The sequence below is a fragment of the Chaetura pelagica genome, unplaced genomic scaffold (genome assembly GCF_000747805.2).
Source record: "Chaetura pelagica isolate M959 unplaced genomic scaffold, ChaPel_1.0 scaffold79, whole genome shotgun sequence".
NCBI classification, from domain to species: Eukaryota; Metazoa; Chordata; class Aves; order Apodiformes; family Apodidae; genus Chaetura; species Chaetura pelagica.
This window is the reverse complement of record NW_009969339.1, coordinates 5066202-5089424: the sequence shown is the minus strand read 5'-3', so window position 1 is coordinate 5089424 and position 23223 is coordinate 5066202. Positions and strand designations below refer to the sequence as shown.

Here is a 23223-nt window from a genome sequence, read left to right as displayed (position 1 = left end):
ACTCTTTCCTTTCGACGTCTGAACTACCTCAGCCATGGGCACGAATCTGCTGGACATGCAAATACCCTGGTTGGAATGCTCTTAGTACCACCTGCTGCACCGTGTCGCTGCATCCCTTGGCACTGCGGCCAATGGCACCGGATCACGGCCAAGCAATGTGCTCATCCTCTGAGAGCTTGCAGACTCCTTAGAATGGGGACCATCTTTTTAGGTTTTTAAGTGCCTCCCTCTTTGGCTCACTTAATCACTCAAGGTGCTGCTTTGCACTCACTCAGAGGTGTGCTTTAAATGATGGTTAACTGATGTAAAATGCCATTGTTTAAGTCAGACTGGCAGCAGTTGGCATGGGGACTATTAAACTGGATGGTGATTATCATTGAACAAGAATCCTGCCTGCTTCCTTCTTTTGCCAGTCAGGTCCTGATGCACATTCACCCTTGTCTCATCTTATTTCCTGCTTGCCCAGCATGATCAGGAAGGGAGTGACAAAATGAGAAGCTAGAAAAGTACATTGAAGAACAGCTAAACTAGGTCAGTTAGAGGTTTGTATAGGTTTGTAGCCTGCCTCTGACAGGCCATCAACAGATGCATAGGAGGTGCCATGAGAAGCTGTAGCATTACTGTACTTCATCTCTCGCTTCCAGGGTACACTGATTAGATTTCCTGAAACACAGGAAAAGTGCTATTCACTTCCTTTGTTTGATTTCTGATTTTATATCCACTGATCATATTCCCCTTCGTCTTCTCTTTCCAAAGAGAAAAGTTTTGGTCTATTTTAGTCCTTTGTTTTATGGAAGAAATTCCGTAGCTTGGGCTGTCTTTGTCCTCCTTGATTCCTTAACAGTCTTTCCTTAAGAAGCAGACCTGCAAATGGTATGTGAGATGTGAGTGCACCAAATGTCTCAGTGCCTTTTCAGTGCTTTTGGTTTTGTCTTCTGTTGCTTTTCTAAAAATCCCTACTGTTTGATTTTGTTAATTACTTTTGAGGCTGGAGTATCACGATTCATTTAGATGTCTCAAATTTACAGGACAACGTACTCTGTAAACAACTCTTTTTTATTTTTTTTTTGGAGGTCATTAGGAAAGAAGACAAGAATGTCAAACAAGGGCTCAGTCTCCTTTTGTACAGACTTGTCTAAAGTGTGAAGTCACTCATCACTTCATTATTTAATGAAGTTAGTAAGTCACAGTTTCTCTAAATCATAACTCATAACTCATGCACCTTAGAGCAAAATAGTTACTTAGGCGAGGGTGGGAGTACTCATCTGTCCTCCCTTGTCATGGTGCAGGAATCCTCTGTGTCACACTGGGAAGCACAAAAGCCTCAGCACTTTGGCTGCTGTTGAATCAGCTTCAAAAGCTTTTCTGGTAACCTGAACTCTTTCCTTTCGACGTCTGAACTACCTCAGCCATGGGCACGAATCTGCTGGACATGCAAATACCCTGGTTGGAATGCTCTTAGTACCACCTGCTGCACCGTGTCGCTGCATCCCTTGGCACTGCGGCCAATGGCACCGGATCACGGCCAAGCAATGTGCTCATCCTCTGAGAGCTTGCAGACTCCTTAGAATGGGGACCATCTTTTTAGGTTTTTAAGTGCCTCCCTCTTTGGCTCACTTAATCACTCAAGGTGCTGCTTTGCACTCACTCAGAGGTGTGCTTTAAATGATGGTTAACTGATGTAAAATGCCATTGTTTAAGTCAGACTGGCAGCAGTTGGCATGGGGACTATTAAACTGGATGGTGATTATCATTGAACAAGAATCCTGCCTGCTTCCTTCTTTTGCCAGTCAGGTCCTGATGCACATTTCCCCTTGTCTCATCTTATTTCCTGCTTGCCCAGCATGATCAGGAAGGGAGTGACAAAATGAGAAGCTAGAAAAGTACATTGAAGAACAGCTAAACTAGGTCAGTTAGAGGTTTGTATAGGTTTGTAGCCTGCCTCTGACAGGCCATCAACAGATGCATAGGAGGTGCCATGAGAAGCTGTAGCATTACTGTACTTCATCTCTCGCTTCCAGGGTACACTGATTAGATTTCCTGAAACACAGGAAAAGTGCTATTCACTTCCTTTGTTTGATTTCTGATTTTATATCCACTGATCATATTCCCCTTCGTCTTCTCTTTCCAAAGAGAAAAGTTTTGGTGTATTTTAGTCCTTTGTTTTATGGAAGAAATTCCGTAGCTTGGGCTGTCTTTGTCCTCTTTGATTCCTTAACAGTCTTTCCTTAAGAAGCAGACCTGCAAATGGTATGTGAGATGTGAGTGCACCAAATGTCTCAGTGCCTTTTCAGTGCTTTTGGTTTTGTCTTCTGTTGCTTTTCTAAAAATCCCTACTGTTTGATTTTGTTAATTACTTTTGAGGCTGGAGTGTCACGATTCATTTAGATGTCTCAAATTTACAGGACAACATACTCTGTAAACAACTCTTTTTTATTTTTTTTTTGGAGGTCATTAGGAAAGAAGACAAGAATGTCAAACAAGGGCTCAGTCTCCTTTTGTACAGACTTGTCTAAAGTGTGAAGTCACTCATCACTTCATTATTTAATGAAGTTAGTAAGTCACAGTTTCTCTAAATCATAACTATACTCTGTAAACAACTCTTTTTTATTTTTTTTTTGGAGGTCATTAGGAAAGAAGACAAGAATGTCAAACAAGGGCTCAGTCTCCTTTTGTACAGACTTGTCTAAAGTGTGAAGTCACTCATCACTTCATTATTTAATGAAGTTAGTAAGTCACAGTTTCTCTAAATCATAACTCATAACTCATGCACCTTAGAGCAAAATAGTTACTTAGGCGAGGGTGGGAGTACTCATCTGTCCTCCCTTGTCATGGTGCAGGAATCCTCTGTGTCACACTGGGAAGCACAAAAGCCTCAGCACTTTGGCTGCTGTTGAATCAGCTTCAAAAGCTTTTCTGGTAACCTGATGGTATTTGTGCCTCCCAGCTTGGAAATTTGATCTGTGCCATTTCCATAAGTGAGTGGATTATGAAGAAATTTCCACAGGATTAAAATGCAAGACTACAGGAGATGATGGCTGCAGGAGACAGCAAGCTGCAGGTGGTAATGACTGCGTAATGACCTTTATTCCTTCCTGTCCCTCCTGTCCTACCTAGCGTTTCTCTCACTTTGACCTAATGGCATTGCTCCCAGCATATGAGCGAACACTGGAGCTGGTGCTTTCATAGAATTATACCCTTTTCCCTAGGTCTCATTCCTGACCTGTAATAATTCAGAAGCCATCACTATTCACTGGGAAGAGTATATTCAGCTGGGAAGAACTTAAAGAAAGCTAAAAATCAACTATACGAACTCTTCTGACCCTTGCCTGCATACTTGTTAAAGCCCTCATACAGTTCTAATATGTTTCTGAGGTATACGTTTTAAAATATCTTGCTGGCTTTTCCTTACTGCTTTCTATTTGCAACACATTCTGTTCCAAATAGTAGGTTTCAGTGCTATGTCTTCTTGCTCTGCAATTCTCTGAGTCCCCTCTGTGGTGCCACGTTTGCTGCTTAAAGTTGTCAACTGGCAACTTCTAAATGAGAGATAACACACCAGAGAGGAGAACTGACAGAGTCATGGAGCAGTTGAGGTTGGAAAGGACCACAGGAGGTCATCTGGCCCAAACCCAAACTGAGCTTTTTCATCCCTGAGTTGTTCAGAACAGGGGTGGAAGCCTCATGATTTTGGTGTGTTGCCAAATTTTTTCAAACTGTTGAGTAGGTATTTTTGCTGCCACATCAGTAGGAGATATATTGACTGAACTAACATTTAGGGTACTCTCCCACATTCACAAACAGCATTTAAACCAGTATGGTACTAGACAGCTCCCATTCTCCCCAGTAGGCCTCCATTTATATTTTTCTGTCCAGTGCTCCAAGTCCATCCTACCTACCTTATTCCCTACCTCTTACACCTCAAATACCCATCCCAGCATTATTGTGTGTAGCTGTTTGAAGTCCTGCACACATTTTTTTTCCTCATGCTTCTGGAAAACAACACTCATTTGGCAGGAACATGGCACTTCTTTCATCATAAAATTTGTATCCATGGCTATACCAATGCAGAGGTTAACCTCATAGAGGGAAAAGTAGAAAGAAGAGCACTGTAAGGTCGAGGTTGGAGATGCATGTTTACAGGTAGCTTTACATGAGTGCAATCCATTCCAGCGTGTCGGGGTGTGTATCACAGGGAAGATCACATTGCTGTTCCTTCTTTGCAGGTAGAATGAGTTTTTTGAGGCTCTGGAGTGGAGCTATCATTCTATCTCTATCATGAAAACAAAAGTGAGACTAGGAAAACAGCCAATAACTGAGGTAGAGAGAAGGTTTGCAGAGCTGTCTTTGAATTTAAGTACTTTCCTATCCTTGAATGCATGCCCAAAGTAATCATAGGTTACTCCTTCTCACACAAGTTTCTTGCAGTTTGTTTTGTGGCATGTTCCTCAGGAAGAAAAAAAGTACCTCTTTGATTTGATAGAACTTCCTCACCTATGAATTATATAAGCAAAATTGTATTTTCTCAAGCAGAAGGATTTTCTGCTAATGGAAAAGTCAGTTTTCATTTGTAAAGTTAAGTACCTCCAATGTAAGAATGGGTTACATGAGATGTCAAGGGCAGACAAAGCAAATGGCTCCTCTCCACCTTTCAAATACCCTATTTAAAGGTAAGGCTGGAACTGTTTTCTTAAATGCCGTTATAGCATAATTGCATATAAGCTATTCTACCTACAGTTTATGACTGCTTTGTGCATTGGGCCTCTAATAAGCTCCCTTTAAGCAGTTCCTGTGGTTTCTGAAGAGCTGCTGGATGCAGAGCACATAGAATTTTAATAATTGTGGGACTTCAGGTACGGCAGTTTCAGTGACCCACCTTTGCTAACATCTGATGTATTGTCGTATGAAGACTTTCCTCAAGAAATTTGCAAGTGTCAATCATTAGACTAATGTATTTTAGGAACAACCAATAGATAATTATGTTATTTTGAATTGTGGCATCATTTCATAATCCTGCATGCATTGATCTTCAGAATGTTGTAATTTAATGGTCTTCCTGTGAATTTTTGTACACATCCTTAAAATATCCATTATCGTAATAGTGCCCCAACTTCCCAACCCATCTATCTGCTTTAGCCCTTCTAGCTAGCATGGTGAAGCTCCTAGCTTTTTGTTGTCTGTTCTGGAAGATGTTATAAGGAAGACGGGCAGAATGAGTCAGATGCAGACACAATTGTGAGCTAGAATGTTCTCTGGTGAAACCCAATTTGATAGTCAATGCGTGACCTCTTTGCTGTCAGGATTTTGAGAGTCCCAATTCCGTTAACAGTTCCTAATTGCCCAAATACCATTTCCCACATGCACCCAAAGGAAGTCCAATATATTTAATAACAGCTGCATTTACCAGTTCCTGAATTTGACTATTAAGATATTTGTATTTCTTTACCTTTTCTGGTGCTGCATCAGCTAGCAATGCCAATTTACTTTCATATCTAATTGTGGTATCTACCACCAAAGCTTTGGCTCCCTTAATAAACATTAGGTCAGGTTTATAGAATTCATTTTTATTATCTCTTAATAGTGGTTCTTGAAATAGTGTCCATTCTTTCTTTTTAGACTCTTCAGCCAACTGTTTACATAATTGGTTATGTCTTTTAATTCTAATGTTCTCTATCATAGGACACTATTCAATAATATGGGAGAAAGTTTCATATTCTGCCTCACAATTCCAACATGATTTAATTTGAGTCTCTTGTCAGCCCCTCAAGAAATTCTCCTGTAGGATATACATTAGGTCTCAGTTGTAAAGCCAGGAGTAACTTTCTGTGTGGAATGCCTCTGTAATTAACTTCCAGTTGTTACTGATTTTGTCCTTCTCAGAGCTGGAAATCCCACAGCCCTGGGGAAGCAGCTTGGTCCAATTCACAGATTCTTGTTTCCGCAAGTCACAGGGTTTTGGAAAAAACAGTTTTCAGAGTAGATACCTCCCATTCTGGTATTCTGCCTTGTTCTTCTGATACTACCTTAACCACTCTCAGATCCCATATTGATGGTATTTTATCCTTATGTCTTCCTGCTGTAACCCATAATTTTTCAAATCCTTTCTCAATGCCCTCCTGCCATACAATTGTGTTTATAGCTTCATCTGAAGACTGTGCATTTCTGTTTAGTTGTCAAGCTTTACACTGGGGACCAACCATGAGAGTCTCCAAACCTTCATCCCTGGTGCTGCAATATAGGACGGAATCACAAGTGCTGGTTGGTAGATGTAACCATTCCTTGACAGCTGTTTAAATTGTCAAGTCCAGAGTTTCCAGGTACATAGTCTTTATGTCAGCTTGACCTGCTAAGTAGATCAATTGTAGAATACTGTATCCTTTCAAGATGTCTGCTTTTTGAAATGGTTTTAATGGGGCCCTTCCAGTCCAGTATAGCCATCCCTTTACTTTTTCCATTCATTCTGGTTTTGATATAGCAGTCCATGGGTCATTATAGAATCCCAAATACTTCTTAGAACTCCCAGGTTCGATCATATTGAGGGGGGTACCATTAATTGTCCAAGGATGGTGGTCATTGATGGTATATGAGTATTTTGTAGGCCGGATGTAAAAGCCATAACACTTCTCCCTGTGTGTCTTGAGGCCAGTTTGTCCACAAAAGACCTTTAAAATATCAAAATTTTTCTCCATTCTCTCTGATGACCCACTCAACAGAAACAAGTTTTCCACAAATGCTGTAGTTGTTATATTTTTCTAGCAGTGTTAATATTATTTCTATGTACTATTCTGATTTCTTGACTTATGACTTGTACTTCTGAAATCTGGAGTAACTAACAACATCTCTGCATGCCAAGCCTACACCTACAATCCCAAAATTTTCCACATGACACATGCACACACAAATTGACAGCAAGACACTGGAAACTAATTTCTGGTGCAGTACGTGAGTAGCACCAGACTGTGGGGCTGTTGGCTGTCCTAGAGATGTAGCAGCTTCTGCAAAGAGTAGGGTAAATCTTCATTTTCTACTGTTACCTCAGGATTGAGCTTATTTTCAGATACTAACAATGTAGTATGGACAGGATATAGGACAAACTGTCTATTTTATAAGAAGAGGCCAGCCTAATGATACATGCCAAAATTAGTATTGTGTACACTTTGTTGCATAAAAATGTTCCAAGGAGTCTTGCTTCTGAAAATAAAATAATTTTGGGCTGAAAACTCGCACTAATAGTTAGTGATGGCACTGTTTCTCATTGGCATACCTCTAGTTTTGTTCTGTTGAAGTTTTATTTAGTTGGTGCAGGTGCAAATGTCTGTTTATTGTGTGAGCCATAGGCTTTTCTCTTCTCAGCTTCATACGCTCAAAAATGTAATGTATTCACACAGATTGTATTAATGTATTGTGTGTATTGTATTCAACCCTCTAAACTGGCTTCCTCCATCTTTCAGAAACCTCTGAAGAACCTTTTTTCTAGACTCCTCTTTCCTATATGGATCACGTCTCCCCTGCTTTTTTCTTATAAGGACTGAATCATGCATTCCAACACCTGACCCTAAACTTACAGGTGTTAATGACTCCCTTAATACTGTGATGACCCTTGTATGATCAGTAAGTGAGCCGTGTCATGAGCAACGGTATTTGGATTCTCCTATGGAGAAGCTGTGTAAAAGGTAGTACATATGTGGGCTACAGCTATACAGACTGCCCTTAACAAGTTCTCTGTGTGGTTTTGTGCAATTGTCTTTTCATGACCATTTTTATACCTGCAACAATATTTTAGCCCACAAAGACACTCCTTTAAAGGACAGGGAAGGTGCCACCATTATGACAGATGGACAAAAACAGGTCAATTTATTTCAGCTAAGTATTTATGATCATGTTTCTCTTCATTAAGAATAGAAATCCAAGGTGAAACTTGTGCAAGGTGGAGAGCGAAAGCATGGGAACCAACTAAAACAAGAAAAAAGTTTGTTGAAACATGCAAATAGAGAGGGCCAAAGTCTAGAAACCTTTTGTTGTCTCACAACAGTTTTGCCTGTGTTTGACACATTTCCGCTATATACATTATGTACTGTCCTAATATACTGAATCTGAATATGCCTGCTGATTTCTTCTTCAAGCCTTCCACTCTCTGATGGGAGTGATCTCTCTGTTGACAGTTTGTGAACAGCAATTCTATTTTTTTAAGGTATGGGTTGCCACCAAACCACTTCTTTTTGTATCACAAATATTTGCTTAATATGCACGCATTTAAATTAGCAGTTCCAACAATTAAAACAAAATTTTTTAAAACCTCATTACTTTTTCAGAGTTTGTTCTGATTTTAAAAATTGCAATTTTTCAAGAAACAGAACAGTTATTGAACCCTGTGTCACAATTCCTTTGTTAAGGACTTACCTCTGCTCAGTCTCCACCAGCTGTATGAAGAGGTATGTTGTACGGCAACATGCAATACCCATGAATGAAAATTCTGTGTCTGCACATAGTAGTTCAAAAAACCCTTGCAATTTTATGGCTAGATTATTTGTATTTTTATAAAATCAAACCTACATGGAAGATGGGAGAGAAGTGTTCAAACAGATCATCAACTCAAGTCACTCACAACCACACGCAACTAGTTTTTTAGATATCCAGTTCAGAAAAGTCCACAGAATAAGCAACAGACACCCTAAGCCCTAGAAAGCTCTTCAACACTTTGCAACAAATTTAAGACCTGTAGGCTCTGAACAAACCAAGGAAAAAGCAGGATCATTATCACCATAGGAGAGGGCAGTAGATTTCAAAAGGAGTTGGTATGTTTCTCAGGCATTCTGCCCAAAGCTTTTGAATATGACAGTCAACTGCATATGGCAGGTATCCCAACCAAATTTTAAAAACCAAACCCTTAAAACTACCTTTACAAGAAGTTGTAAACTTCTGAGTTTATTTTCCAGCTGCTAGACCCTACTTTCTAGTTTCAGTGAAAACTTTCTAAATTTTCCTTGTGACTTTTTCTTCTGTGAGTTCATTTACTCTCCTGTGTGCTCATCAGCTTAATTCACAATTGATCATGCAGCGTGTCACAAATCACCTGGAAATCACAGGGAAATGATCTGGGGATCAGTAGCAGCTACTTATGGTGACAGGAGATCAACAGAAGGAGAAAAGGATAAAATCAAAAGCAAGTATCAACCTGTACTTTCAAAAATCTTCTTGCAGTAGTATACTAAGATGTATAACTAACATATTTATTCTATCCTAAACAGCTATCTAGAATCCCAGCTAAAATAGATGCTTGGCAAAGGGAGATCTGAATGATGCATAATACTTAAGCATGTATAGTTTAACTGGAAATGAAGCAGCGAAAGGGGAATGTATTAATCAGCTAAAGGGCATTCTGCAGAGAAGTACTTCCAGTAGGAAGACAATATACCTTGTAACACAGTTTACTGCTGGTGCAGAAAAAAAAGCATTATTTCAGAGAAGTCTTCAGTTCCTTTTTCAGATGACCCATGAGAGAGATTTTTTCCCAGGTACCCATTCCAACAAGCAGGATAGGGTGGATAGGCTGGATTATCTCTGCTTGATCTGTGCAAGGTATATGTTCTACATTAACAAAGAACAAGCACGTTTATCAGCTGAGCTGTTGCTAGCCTTGTGCTCCCTTTTGCCACACAAGGGCTACCTACCTATGTAGATAGATACCTTATAATTTCTGTATAATAATAAATTCTGTGCATTTTTTCTGTAGTGATTGCTTTTAATTCTTCTTCAAAAGAGTCTTAAATAAATCCAGCATATCTGCTGAAACATAGAATGTGGAAATATTGTTTTTGTTCTGCGAGAATGGTGCTGTTGTATATTAGCAAGTTTCAAGTTCTATTAAGAAAAGAGGAACTTATTTGTAATAAACATTATGCTGAGTTATGTAAGTCTTCTAAAAGTAGATTTACAATTGTTTCCTAGCATTCTCGTGGGAATTCCATACTTGCAACAGACATTATTTTAATCAAAGCTGATAACACTTTTTCAGAAATTGTCTTTTCATTTGGTATTTTTCTGTTCCCAAGTTATTACTGGTCTGTGTAATTTTCATAAACAAATGCTTTTTCATCAGGCTTTGTACTCTGAAATAACAAAGAAAGAACTCTAGAAGGCCACTTGTGGGATTTATTATCACTGATGCTTAATATTTAACTGTAGGCAAATAGTACTGAATAAATGACAATCTGCTTACTTTGAAATGATGCACAGATGAAAATATACCCATGTTCTTTTTCTGCTTTTTTATTTTGCTTATAAAAATGACCTAATATCTTTTGTTCCTCATCAGTATATAAATTGATTCTTTTTGCACTATACATATCAAGATCTTCATGTTGTTTTTGTGTTAGAAGACTGTGGACAGCTAGAAACTGAATGAAACCATGGAATGAGGAAAGGAGATGTGCCAAAGATCTGGCTTTTTAGCCACAGGCACACCTCAAGCTCTAACTACATCTCATAACTACCTCAAGTCTGAATTAAGACAGCAGCTCTTTAGTAAACCTAACTCCCTTGCGGTGCTGCTGAGGTTGGCATTGCTTGGAAATTTATTTGCAGACTCAGCCTAGACACTCTCAAATGGAGCGCTAGCAATATTTTTGTCATCTCTGACCTGTAAACACTCCCAGATTCCCCTTCCCACAACTTTCTAGAAGTATGTTGTATGTGCTTTGTGCTTGTAATTGATCTGACCTTTTGTTGTTTTGGTAATTTTAAAAATAGAGATGAATACTGAGAATCTGAGAATTGAGGGGAAGGAATTTTTAGCTAGTTGCATTTTTGCTAACGTTGTTTTATAGGAATACCTCTACCTCAATCTAAAGTCTTCAGAGCATTTTGGGAAAAAATTGCTATTGCTGCTAAAGCACCTTTCAGCTAGGATAAAGAAGACCCATTAGAAGTCCCTAATTTTTTAGAAAAACAAAGATGAGACTGTATTCTAAAGTATGAAACTAGTTAAACCACAGCCCTCCTGTCTGTGCACACAGCAAAACCTCCTTTAAAAGGACAAGAAGATTACAAATAAAGTAATCAAAAGTCAGTTGCCACATGGCAAAATTAAGTTGACTGGTATAACTCTAATCTGCCCTCACTGTGTCCATGTGTTATGGTAATGTTTTGACATGATCACCAGCTGTTTCTGCTACGAGATCTTTCTTTCATTCCGTGCACATATGGGATAGTGCTCTTTTAGTGACTAATTAGCCACTGGGATTTCATTACTGATTTCATTCCCAAACCTTATTTACTACACAGTCAGATGTTGCTTTCAAGAGAGAATTGCTAACCTCTTTATAGACTTTTTTATGCTTCCCCCATTACAGCATATGAATACTATATAAGCATTAAGACATTTATATTCATAAGAACATTGTGATGTGAAGATAATATTCTTATCTTTGCCTTCCAGATGAAGGCACAAAGTGATTAAATTAGAGAATACCCACTATTTTTGTGTATTCAAGATAAGATACCTAAGAATTCACGTTTCAGAGATTTCAGCATTTGTGGGCAGTTTGTGGGCTCAGGACAGGCTCAGTGACTCTGCTTGCAGCTGGTACTGCTCAGCATTTCTGCAAATCAGATACCAGGGTCTGAACTCAGAAATCCCAAAAATAAGGAACATATAGTAAGTGACCACCTGTGAAAGTTTGTTCAGAGGGACTTGCCTAGCATCATTTGGGAACTCTGTGGTAGAGTCAGGGTCAGAACCCACTTCTCCAGGGTAGCATTCAACTGCTCTAATTTTGAGAGCATCCTCTCTCTTCCTTATTCACTAGACAATTATAACTTCTGCAACAGATGCAGCAGCATTTCTGCAAATGACAGTCTCATTTACTGAACAGTTCAGCATTGGACAAGATTTATTCCATGCACAGAAAAAAACAATGTTCTTCGGAGGAAAATGCTTAAATATGCACCCAGGGAGGAGGGAAGGGAGATTATTATGTTTTGCTTTGGTATTTTCTGTCTTTGGAGTGCTTCCACATTCTCCTGGAAGAGGGTCCCCATGCCCCACTTTCAGATTCCTCACTTAACAAAAATAACATTTGGAAAAAGACTGTAATAAAAAATTCCCTTCAGCCTGCCACATGCATCTTCACCATTTGAATTAACTCCTCATTCGATGGCAATAGCAGGTTGCTATCTTCCTACTTCACCAGAGAGTTTAATGGGTATTTGCAGCAGCAGGGAAACATTACATGTCCAGGTGAAATCTTGGACTCCACTGCAGTCTTGCAGTTTGGGAGCAGGAAGAGGACATATTGGTCCTCTCCCCTCCAATCCTCACTTCTTTTCCCTCCTTCCCTTTTCTTTCAAAAGCCAGTCTTTCCTCCCCACTGTAATTGGCTTCTGCTCTTCTAGCCCTCCTCAGTCCAAGACACATTGGCCCAGGCTTCATCCCCAACCCTACTATCTTCTACCAGGTCCCACAAAATTAGTCCAGATTCTCTTATGAGTCTTAGCCTTCTTTTTATCTCCTTGTCAAATAGGTTCCAACCTTCTCCTCAAATCTTGGTCCAGTCTCTTTCTGGAACCTCTCCCCAGTATTCCACTGAGCACTCTGGAGTTTATAACCCGTGTCTGTGCAACCCCTTTCCATCTCAAATGACCTCCCCTGGAGTCCTGCACAGCAATCTCTAGTACTGCTTCCTCTTAGATTCAGTCCTTCTTGTGCATTTATTCCAGTCTATCAGCTACTTCTCCTGTGAAACTTTGCGGATGTTAAGGTGACAGCAGAAGAAAAACTTTACCTGAAAGAGCAGGAAAAATACAGTTCTCACACTGCTAGTGCTCGACTGTGTCCTGGTACAAAGCTTCAGTTACAGGGCAAGTCCTGATTTGTCCCTGCAGCACTTGTTCACAGCATGTGCTTGTGGAAGAGTACATGCACAGTCCTGCTCCTGGGAAGAAGCTGGGAAGGAACAAAGCACAGTCCACTGCTCAGCATCCTCCAGCTTCAGATGCTGAAGTATAAAAATTCATTAAGCATGGATGAAGAGTTTCAGTGGCTTGCAATGTAATCTAAATTCTAGATCAGTGCTTATGGAACAGAAAAAAAACATCCCCAACGCAAACCATACTACACCTGTGAGATTTTCTGTTTCTAATCAACAGCATAACTAACCAGTCCTGAAGGTGTTTTTTAAGGACAATGCAGTTCTGCTTGCTCTGCACTTCAGGTAACACTGTTGAACAAACTTTCAACATGAGGCACACAGTGGCATAAAAGCATAATATCTACCCAGTTATTTCTGTCATTATTTGCATTTGCAGACATTTCTCAACATGTTTTTAGAGTCAGCCTCAATGTCAGGCAAGAATTACGTCATCCACTACATTGTTAGAACTCCCTGACATAGGATGGAGTAAAGTTGGATATCTTAGGCTGTGCATGCGAAATTTGTAATGTTTCTGTTGTGTGTGATTTAACTGAGTATTCTCTACATTCCCTGAATCTAAATGTTGTTCATGCCTCCAATATATATTTTACACCAATAATGTTAAGAGCTTGGCTGGAAAAGCAAAAAGTACAAGAGACATAGGATAAAAATAATGTTCCATTTGAAGACTGGTGTAGAATATTTCTCATTTTCCCTTGTTGCATCATGTTAATGATGCTTATGTTTTTTTCTGTAAGGTGTTTGACAGCCTTTTGGGGAGCTATTAAAATTCAAGGTGCTACCTCTTATCTTGTAGGAATCAGGAGCTCAACTTCTTAGGGCATTTTAAGCACAAACTTAGTTTTAAGTTAGTATGTACACATCTCCATGTTTTCTAGAACTGGCTATGTTTGAACTAATCTTTAAAGAAGTCTCTTGAAATTTAAACTCTCATATATTTTTTTTCTGGATTCTTGTATATGACTGACTGAAGCAGTTATCTGGCCAACAGCTTAACTGTTTCATTAAACAGGCATCCAGAAACCTTAGATTATCAACCCACAATTCCACTTCTCAATTCACCTGATATTTTTTCATGTTTCCTTTGTACCTTTGTCATATACATTTCCTAGTAAACCTGAGTGAGCCAGACTCACTGAGTAGTTGTAGGTGTGGGTTTGGGGAATTCCATGACAAACATTTAAAGGGCATATGTATGGCTCAGATGTGGTGTAACTACAGGGTTCCTTTCTTTTTTCCTGAATTCAGTGATAATTCAAATTGTAGGCATTGAGCCCTCTTCTGTTGAAGGTCTCTCTTAAAGGAATTAGATAAGTGTTTCTTTGATTCTGTGGGCTTCTGTGGCTGATGAGAGTGGAAGTGGAAACAGCAACATGGCCAAAAAACATTCCTAATTTTTAGTCTTAACTGGTAACTTTCCCCCTTATATTTCTATTCTCTAGACATTTACCCATTGAAATGTAGAAAAAAAAAACCCCTCACAGACAATTTTGGACATTTTTTTTAATAGAAGCCTTTGAAAAAAGGCAGTTTCATTTGAAATTTAAAACCAAAGCCTCCTAACTTACTATCAAGATACAGGTTTTCTTTAGCACCAGTTTGTAAAAACCCCCAATTCAGCACTTCCCTGATAATATAGGAAGCATTTATTTGCTAGGCGTAGCATTTTATTTCCACATAAATGTTTGCTTCATCAAAGCATAAAACCCCATTATTTGGCACATCTGTTTTTCAGTCACCTTCAGAGTATAGAAGAAAGAGGAATATTTTTTTTTTTAAGAATTTATTTTACCAGTCTCCAGTTCCTTAATTTATTTATTTTTTTTCTCTAGAATTCTGGCAGAGATCTGACCTCATTCTTATCCTTCAATAAAGGCAGAATGTGCTTGATTTTTTTTGTAACATGACAATTATAACACCAATAACACCTTTTAAATAGCTTTTCCATTCCAGAGGATTTAAAGATAACAAATTCAGAGCATTAAACAAGTTTTCATGTCTCCAACTGAACTTGATCAACAGGTTACCTCTCCCAACTACTTATTGCTACCTTCCTCCCAACCATACAGTTTCTTTCCTTTCAGATGACCTGTTTTTAAGTATTCACTACTCTACTTTTTCCATCTCAGCCTTGTGTAGTAAATATCTATCTAACTCCCTGGTGGGACTTAAGTTAGATATCTTTCCCTGAAAATGGCCATTTTATCAGTCTCGAACTGCTGTGCTTTTGGTGGTTGCATATGTAAAGAGTTTCTTAACTTAGTGGTACCAGTTCTGTAGTATGATAATAACTTGCATGGAAATGATGTCGAAATGTGATTCCGCACTTTGCCTTAACAGAAAAAATTGTCAAAATTGGCCCAACATGTCAAGACTATTTATAATTATTTAAGACAAAAATACCTGCAGCAGAAATAGCTGGAGGAAAATTCCTAATGAACATTTCTTCTTTTCATTGAAAGCCCAAATTTATTTCTCTTTTGAGTACTCAGGCATTTCATGCCGACATACAGTTTGCTTTTCTAGTTCTCAGTCTTCTGATGACATTGCACATTTTCCATGAAAGGTGGTGCAGAAATCTCATATTGTATTAAAAATATTTTCTTCCCATTTTAAGTGGAAATTAATTTCCTTTCATAGTGCCTCATACTATTTCTATATATTTTGAAGTTAAAAATAAAATAGATACCCTTCATAGGCCTTATGCTAGTCTCCTGTAGAGTGTCGAATTTCATTTGAAGTAAAGGTCAGCTTGCAATCTTATAATGAAAAAAGTACCTTGGATTCTTATAATGTATAGTATTGGTATTTTCGTTAATAGTCCACGCATTATTTCTATTTGTCTAGATCAATAAACTCAATAATCCCAGACTGGCTCCATGATTTTCTTCCACTGCTTTTTGTTATAGGCATATTTTTCTATTCTTGGCAATTTACAGAGGATTTAAAAATAATTTAGCTCCTGTTAAATACTATATATTGATTTTTCTTCTTGTTCAACACCTACAGATGTGGTTCTTTAAGAGATGCTTGTATGTTCTGTCTGCCTGAACCTGGTATATATCTTGTCTTAAAAATGTTAGGATTACATTATATTTATAGTGTTTGCATCTGTGTAAGTCTGGTACAGATCTATTAACTGTGGGGTTTTTTTTCATCTGCCACAGAGTTTGTAAGGCCTTCTTTTTCCTTAAATTTCTGTCCTTTTTTTTTCCCAATTGTGTCTGGTTTGTGGTAACTGTCATCACTGTATCCAAAACAATTCAGGAGTTAGAACTAGATGATTTTTAAGGTTCCTTCCAACCTAAACCATGCTGTGATTTTATAAAATCTTGGTGCAGATCCTTTAAAATCAACCTATCCTGAGACTTGATAATAGTTATCAGATATTTTTTTCTCTTTCCATATGAATGTTAGAATAAGAAATTCAAGGAAGAAACTATGTTTGCCACGAGGGGATCTGTGTGCAATTGATAGCTGGGAATTAGGTTTCCATGCTTCTCCTATTTTTATGTGCTTATTTATGCATCCAGTGTGAGCAACAATCAGAGACAAGATATTGAGCTTGATGGACTTTTGGTCAGAGACATTTCAGCCATTCTTGTCTTCTTAAGACTTGCTTTTAAATGCTGCCTCCCTCCAGTTCACAATTAAAGTGGAATGGATTTTGCATTCCCTACATACTGTGTTTTTTGAACTACAAAAATGAGTCCCAACAACAATTCCAAATCATTGCACTGCAGCCAGCAACCGTACTACTAGCTGCTTTTAACACTTTTCTTTGAAGGCATGTGTATATTCTGTGGGTATTTCACCAAATAGTCCTCCTCCTTCAATTTGTTTCTAGACTCTACCTGAAGTGTTATCATCAGGAAGTAGTTTTGCACCCTTACCCAAACCAAGCTAGAGAACACTGTTCCACAGTTGCCTAACTCTGTAAGCATTTAATTATATAAACATTTTTTCCAGTTGCCTTTCAAGTTTTCTAGATTAGAGATCTGGATGTAACCAAAAAAACACTTAAGGGTCACCACGTGCAGACATCCTCACATTTCCCAAAGATTTGTAGCTTAAGGAAGTGGATAATATCTTGATACTTAATATCCCTGAGTAGATTTTCCTCCAGTTTCTTTTAGAAAAGGTATTTTTTATTAGTTTCTGCAACATCCTGTAGATATCGTCTGTAAATTAATTATTTGTTGTGTGAAGTATCCTTTGCTGGTTGTGTACTTACTTCCTGTGGTGTCCTTCTAACACAAGGGCTGTATTAGAACTGAAATGTATCTTGATGCATATTCTCTAAGTTAATTACTGATTTAATAGATTTCTGCCATCTCCTCTCTTTTTTTTCTCCAGGTTGAAGAATCAGTGCTGCTTTTAGCAAAATCTAGGAATGGTGCAGTCTGACTAGATCAGTGCCTTCCTTCTTCCTATTGCTGCCCAGGATCCAGATGCTGCACTTTTTGCTGTCAGAAGCCCTCTGCATTGTCCAAATTGGCATCTGTTTCTAGATCATACCTAATTCTAAAGAACAGACCTTTCACCTGTTGTAATTTCAGACATTTTGTTTTAAAATGTGGGTAAGAGCTGCCTCTTTTTAGTGTTGCAGTTCAGTGGCATGATTACTTGCTATGGAAATAAGCAATTTGGAAACAGCCTTTTCAGTGGTTACTGGAAACTCAAATTTAGATGTCTCACTGAGACCCAGCTTCAGGGTGAAGAAGTTCCATAGCCTGGATTTAATAAACAGGTCTGCTATTCAAGGCTTTTGCCTGAATGGTGGGAAACAGGAGGTTAAACTCCTGAAACCAAGGAGGCAACTGAACTCATGTTGCTGCTGTCCTTATCAGCACAACCATTGTTCAGCTAGAATGCATGCCCCTGCCCTGTTTGCCAGTTGGGCTTTAAAAGAAATGGAGGTGCTGGGATTTCAAACACCTTATTTCTTACTAGCTAGATAAATTACTTTTGCTTCCTGTGTGGTGCTGTGGCTGCTGATTATAGTTTGAGATACAAAACTGCCTCCAAGAGCTTCAGAGGAGAGTAACGTATTGCATTCTGGAGACAACTAAAGCATATGTATTTTAGTACCTAAATTGTAAAGTCTGCCTTTTATTGACCTGGCCATAAGTCTATGCAGTGGAAAGGCAGGCTTGCTCAGTTGTAGTATTGTTGCAGTACCGTAGCTATTGTATGCCTGTCTTTTCAGCTATTCTGAAGTAGACACAAATGCTTCCTTCTATTCTTTGGCGTTCAAAAGGCTCTGTCACCCAGCCTTATCATTTGTCAAATCTCAGCTTTACAATTTAGGGGAAATGGGTTACTGAATTAATCCTGAACAATCTAAATGCCTTCCATCTGAAAGCATGTTTCTTCCACAAATAGCTCTGTTACTCGGAATATTATTAGTTCTTGTTTGGCTTCCCTAGTTTGCCATTAAGGGTTATTAAAATACTGTATTCTTTCTATATGCTTTCTCTTGAAGCAAAAAACTTCCATTTTTACTCTTTATCAGGCTCACCTCCTAGTGACAGTCACTTTACCCATTGCTATTTTTAAGCATACCCTCATATTAAGCCTGTCTTGCTCTGATAGTTTTCCACTGAAGTGTTATTGGCTTAGAGGTGGTTTAGCTATCCTAATATGTAAGGGAGTACTTGTTATAACCGTACATTAATCAAAGTAACTATTTTGTATTTCACTTTAAAATCTTCTTTTAATCAGGGTTGCTGTTTGGTTTTTTCACCAAAGCACTTTTTGTTAGTAGTTCCTTGTGCTTCTGTTGTGGTTTCTGGTTTTTTGTCTTCACGGGGCTTCCCAACAGAAAGTCACTTCCTTTGGTTATATGGAGCCAAAGAAGCAGCTTCCTGAGAAACCCTGCTGACCTGGACAATTGGACCAATATATTGGGTCAAGTTGTAAAGTGGGGGCTTTAGATGTGGGTTTAGATGGGAAAACCCATAGAAGAGCTTATTTGTCCACTCGTGTAACTTCAGCCTTCATGCTGCATTTCTTTTTCTTAGGCCACAGAACACGTAACTAAATGTTTTGACTTAACCTGCAATTATTTATTCAAATACCTAATTTTATGACTGCAACTATTTCATGATTCTAAGTGGAGTGAAATATGTTACAGATATAAAATTAACCTATTAAATATATCTATTAAGATTGTACCATAAGTCTTTAAAGCATAAAAACATTAAGATTCAAACATATAAGTGGTTCCATTTATATCTTTTACATTAAGATAATATGTAATTCTGAAATAGTCTAAAAGTAGAGAGTATCTTCTTAAGAAATAGCAAGACATATGTTTTTTAATCTATAAAGACCAGAAAATTATTAACTGTAAAAGGGTTAAAGTGTATTAAAAGCATCATATTTTACAGAAATATTAAAATAAAACCATAAATCTCAGATGGGAATCCCAATGTGATATACAAAGGTTTAATATTCAAAGGTAAGGAAATTAGTCTGATTGAGAAATCTCTCATTTTAGTGTTAAAATTCTATTATTAAAATATTTTCAATATTATTTTTTTTTTCTTTAAGAAAAGGTTTTGTATTTAAGACATGATAATGGTCGGACAAAACTCTTTTTAAAAAAGTGGCTACAAAAAGGTCTTACAAGGTTTAAAATGCAAAATTGCCACTTTTTCTTTTTAACCAACTATAATGCTTTATGAGATAGCCAAAGAATTAAAGCAAATCAGGAAGTCAGGAAAGAATGTGCAACATTAGTGCTGGCACAGCAAGCTTCCCCTCACTGTACTGAAAATAATTATAGCATCAACTAATGTGCCAGAACCTCTGTTGTACACACCCTCAGTTATCCTCTGGCTTTGGTGCTCTATACCAATTTCCGCCAGCTAAGGAACCGATACTGTAAGTCCACCAATTGCAACAAAAATCTATTTTTTGCATTGCAGACAGTTTGCCATTTGTAGAATGGTTTGTAAGGCAAGTGAAGATTTTGAACTTATTATATATCTTCTAGTATTTGAATAAATGATCAAGTTTGTTGAAACACATAGACTAAAGCCTCCCAACACAAGTGGAGTCATTAGACCCAGTCTCATAATCTGATTTGCTTTTATGACATGTTGCCGTAATTGTGTTTTTTGGTTTGTTGTTCCCTTTCAGGTTTTTTTCTGCATGTATTCTACACTAAATTACCTGACAAAAATAATGATAAACAATAGTACTTACTTACTAAGTAACATTTCTTTCCTTTTTGTATTTGGTGTTCTGTTGTTTTGGTTTTGCTTTGTTTTTAAGGAAGGTTTTCATTGGAATTCAGGCATTTTATGAGCCCGCTAATTTGACATTCAGACTTCAGAATGATTCCCTGAGAAAGCCTCACTCATGCATTATCACTGCACACTCCACATCAAAGAAGGGAGCTCTCCATGTTTTTGTCCCTGTTCTTGCTGTGTAGAGAGAAGACTGAATTCTGGCTGCAAGAAACTTACCAGTTTTCTTTTGAACCTTAAATGGAAAGTACCACTAGCACATAATGGCAGAGATTTGTAAATTTGCTGGTCAACATGGTTAGACTGAGAAGGTGAGCACAGGCATGTAATCCCTCGACCCTTCTGCCTTCAGGAAGGCAACATCTGTGCTTGTGTAATTGTGAACCATCACCCATAGGATTCATGATAAAAATTATTACAGAGATGCATGGCCAGGAGAGGGGTGGCAAAAGGGTCTGCCAAGGGCCAGAATAAGTACTTAAACACAGAAATTCTCTGTGGCTGTCATCTTCACTAATTTCTGATTTCTGGAGATTGCTGTAGAGAGTCTGTTCTGTATGGGCAAATGACTCCCTGGAACAAAATAATTTCTACAACTAATTTTTTGGGGTTTGGTTTTTGTTTGGTTGAATTTTTGGGTTTGTTAGTTTGTTTTTTCTAAGAAGTGCCTTCCATTGTGTTTGGTCTAGGTGTGTTATTTGGGCAGTTACAAGTTGCCTAACAGTCAAAAAAATCTGAGAAAACTCCAAATGTCTGGTGAGAAAACTTGCCATTTCAAGCTCTACACTCCTTTTGGAAGGGAGAGACCTTTTTTTATTCTGCGTTTGAGCAATGGATCATGCAAGAGTGTTTATACTTTCTCAAGCCCTCTGGGAAGAGCTGTAATACATTACTCAGTTTTGTCTTTTGTTCAAAGAGATAAAAATGCTTCTTATGTACCATTACTATGAACTAGTTTTAGTGCCAAGCAAGACAAGAAACAGAGAAATAAAGTTCTGAAACTTAAACAATTATTCTGTTGTTGGAAATTTATTTTTTAAACTGCAGAGGAAAGAGAAGAGCTAGGTGTTGTGTTTTCTAATTGATAGCAAATTTTTATATCAGGCACATCAATTGTTTGAGAATTTACAATGTGAATAGTGAATTCTCTTTCTAAGGCTTGTATCTGGCATCTGTCTCCCCATGCAATGCAAAAATTAAAGCAGGATTTCTTCTGTAATAACATTTATTGGTAGAGTACTTTCCTGTACTTGACCGCACTGTGCTTTGTGGAGGGATGAGCAGTCAGTGTTAGTTGACACCCAGTCCTGAGCTGCATCTTACTCCACCTTTTCTGAACCCTTACAGGCTTTCCCAGGCAGGTAGCCTGAGCCCTAGCTCTGAGCTTGTGATGGGCCAAAGATGCAATGTACAAATTAATTACAGAGTTTAAGTCTACACTATTGAGACAATATTCACTCCTGGTTTTATGCTGTGTGTTTGTGCCATGTGTGGCACATTCCAGTTTCTTCTGAAACCTTTAGTGCCCTGCCTTATGATGTAGCCTCTTATTTGCAGTGAGAACATTCTGGTTGAGAAATTTGATTTAGGAAGATTGATCATTTTAATGGTGTTAAAACCAATAGGTTTAATTGCTCAGCATTCCCCCTCTTTTACAACTGGGGTGTGCTAGCCCTGGCCAGCAGCCACACACCCAACACAGCTGCTCATGCACTTGAGGAATTTAACCTAATTTATTGCCATAATATATTTACTCACTGATTTGAGTATCGGGAAGTGAAGAAGACAAACATTAAAGCATCTTTCCTTCTGCTTTCCCAGGCCCAATAACACTCCAGACATTTCTCCCCTCTTGCTATCTCTCCAGATTACTCACAGTCCCTTGGGTGAGGCGATGGGTGCCACAGGGGTTTGGGGTCAGGATGTAGCAGTTTCCTCTCCTTGTTTCTCACCATTTTCTTCTGCTGCTTCTTCCTTCTTTCTCATTTCCTCTCCTCCATTGTGGGCCCTCCATGGGCCACAGCCCCTTTGGAGGTGTGCCTGCTCAGTCATGGAACACCTCCAAGTCCTCTGACCTTTTTGTCCCTTTACTGCCTTGTTTCCCTCCTTGCCCCCTTTGGTGTTCCAAGTTTGTCTCTTCAGATTTGGTATTTTCTGCCCTTCCCTCAGTATGTTTTCACAGAGGCACCACACACATGGCTGATGGGCTCCTCTTTGGCATGTGACAGGCCTGTTGCAGACCCAACTGGATGGATGTGATCAGCACAGGACAGCCCTGACTTCCTCTGCCAGGGCTACCCCTGCAGTTCCATGGCCAGGATAAGCGGGGAGCAAAGTGGGGCAGAATGGTAACTGTCCAGCTTCAGGCAGACTTGTAGGAGTGGGCAGCTCAGGCTGCATCATCAGAGAGCCTATTAGCATGACATTTATTGGAAAGGAACCCAGGAGGGATCTTGAAGGTCATTCATAATTTTAGATCCGATACAAACTTCTACTTTAGGAAAGAACTGAACCATAAAATCTATGCTTTTCCATGTTGCAAAGTAAAGTTAACTGCACGTGGAAAGGAAGTTAATTGTTTAACTATTTTGGCCTGAAATACAATACTGAGTCACATTTTTATGTCACAGCAGGGAAATGCTACAAAATGGAGCTTGTAGTTATGCATATATGTCATACATATATATAAATATATTTCAGAGTTAAAATAAAATAAAATAAAATAAAATAAAATAAAATAAAATAAAATAAAATAAAATAAAATAAAATAAAATAAAATAAAGTAAAATATCTGAAACTTTGTGTTGCAAATTGTGGAAGGGAAGATTGCACCTGGAGCCAGCAGATAATGGTTGATGCTAACTTCGGCTTCAAAACACTTCCACTCAGCATTCACAGCCAAGATCATTCCTGGCTATGGTTATTGGTTGAGGGAGCATAGATAAATATTGTAAGAAGTAATTACTATTTTACAGAATTTTCATGGAAAATGCTGAAGAAATTTTGTAAAATGTGCTTCTGAAAGACTTGGCTGC

General features: G+C 38.4%; 1 protein-coding gene across 1 annotated transcript in view; it reads right to left on the bottom strand.

Annotated features, from left to right (window-relative positions):
• The window catches only part of LOC104396088 (poly [ADP-ribose] polymerase 12-like), a 24707-nt gene extending 16245 nt beyond the window's left edge, over positions 1–8462 (bottom strand). Inside the window, exon 1 of the mRNA XM_010005870.1 lies at positions 8401–8462. Coding sequence (XP_010004172.1) covers positions 8401–8462 — 62 coding nt within the window. The remainder of the gene's footprint in view (positions 1–8400) is intronic.
• Between the last annotated feature and the right edge of the window lie 14761 nt (positions 8463–23223).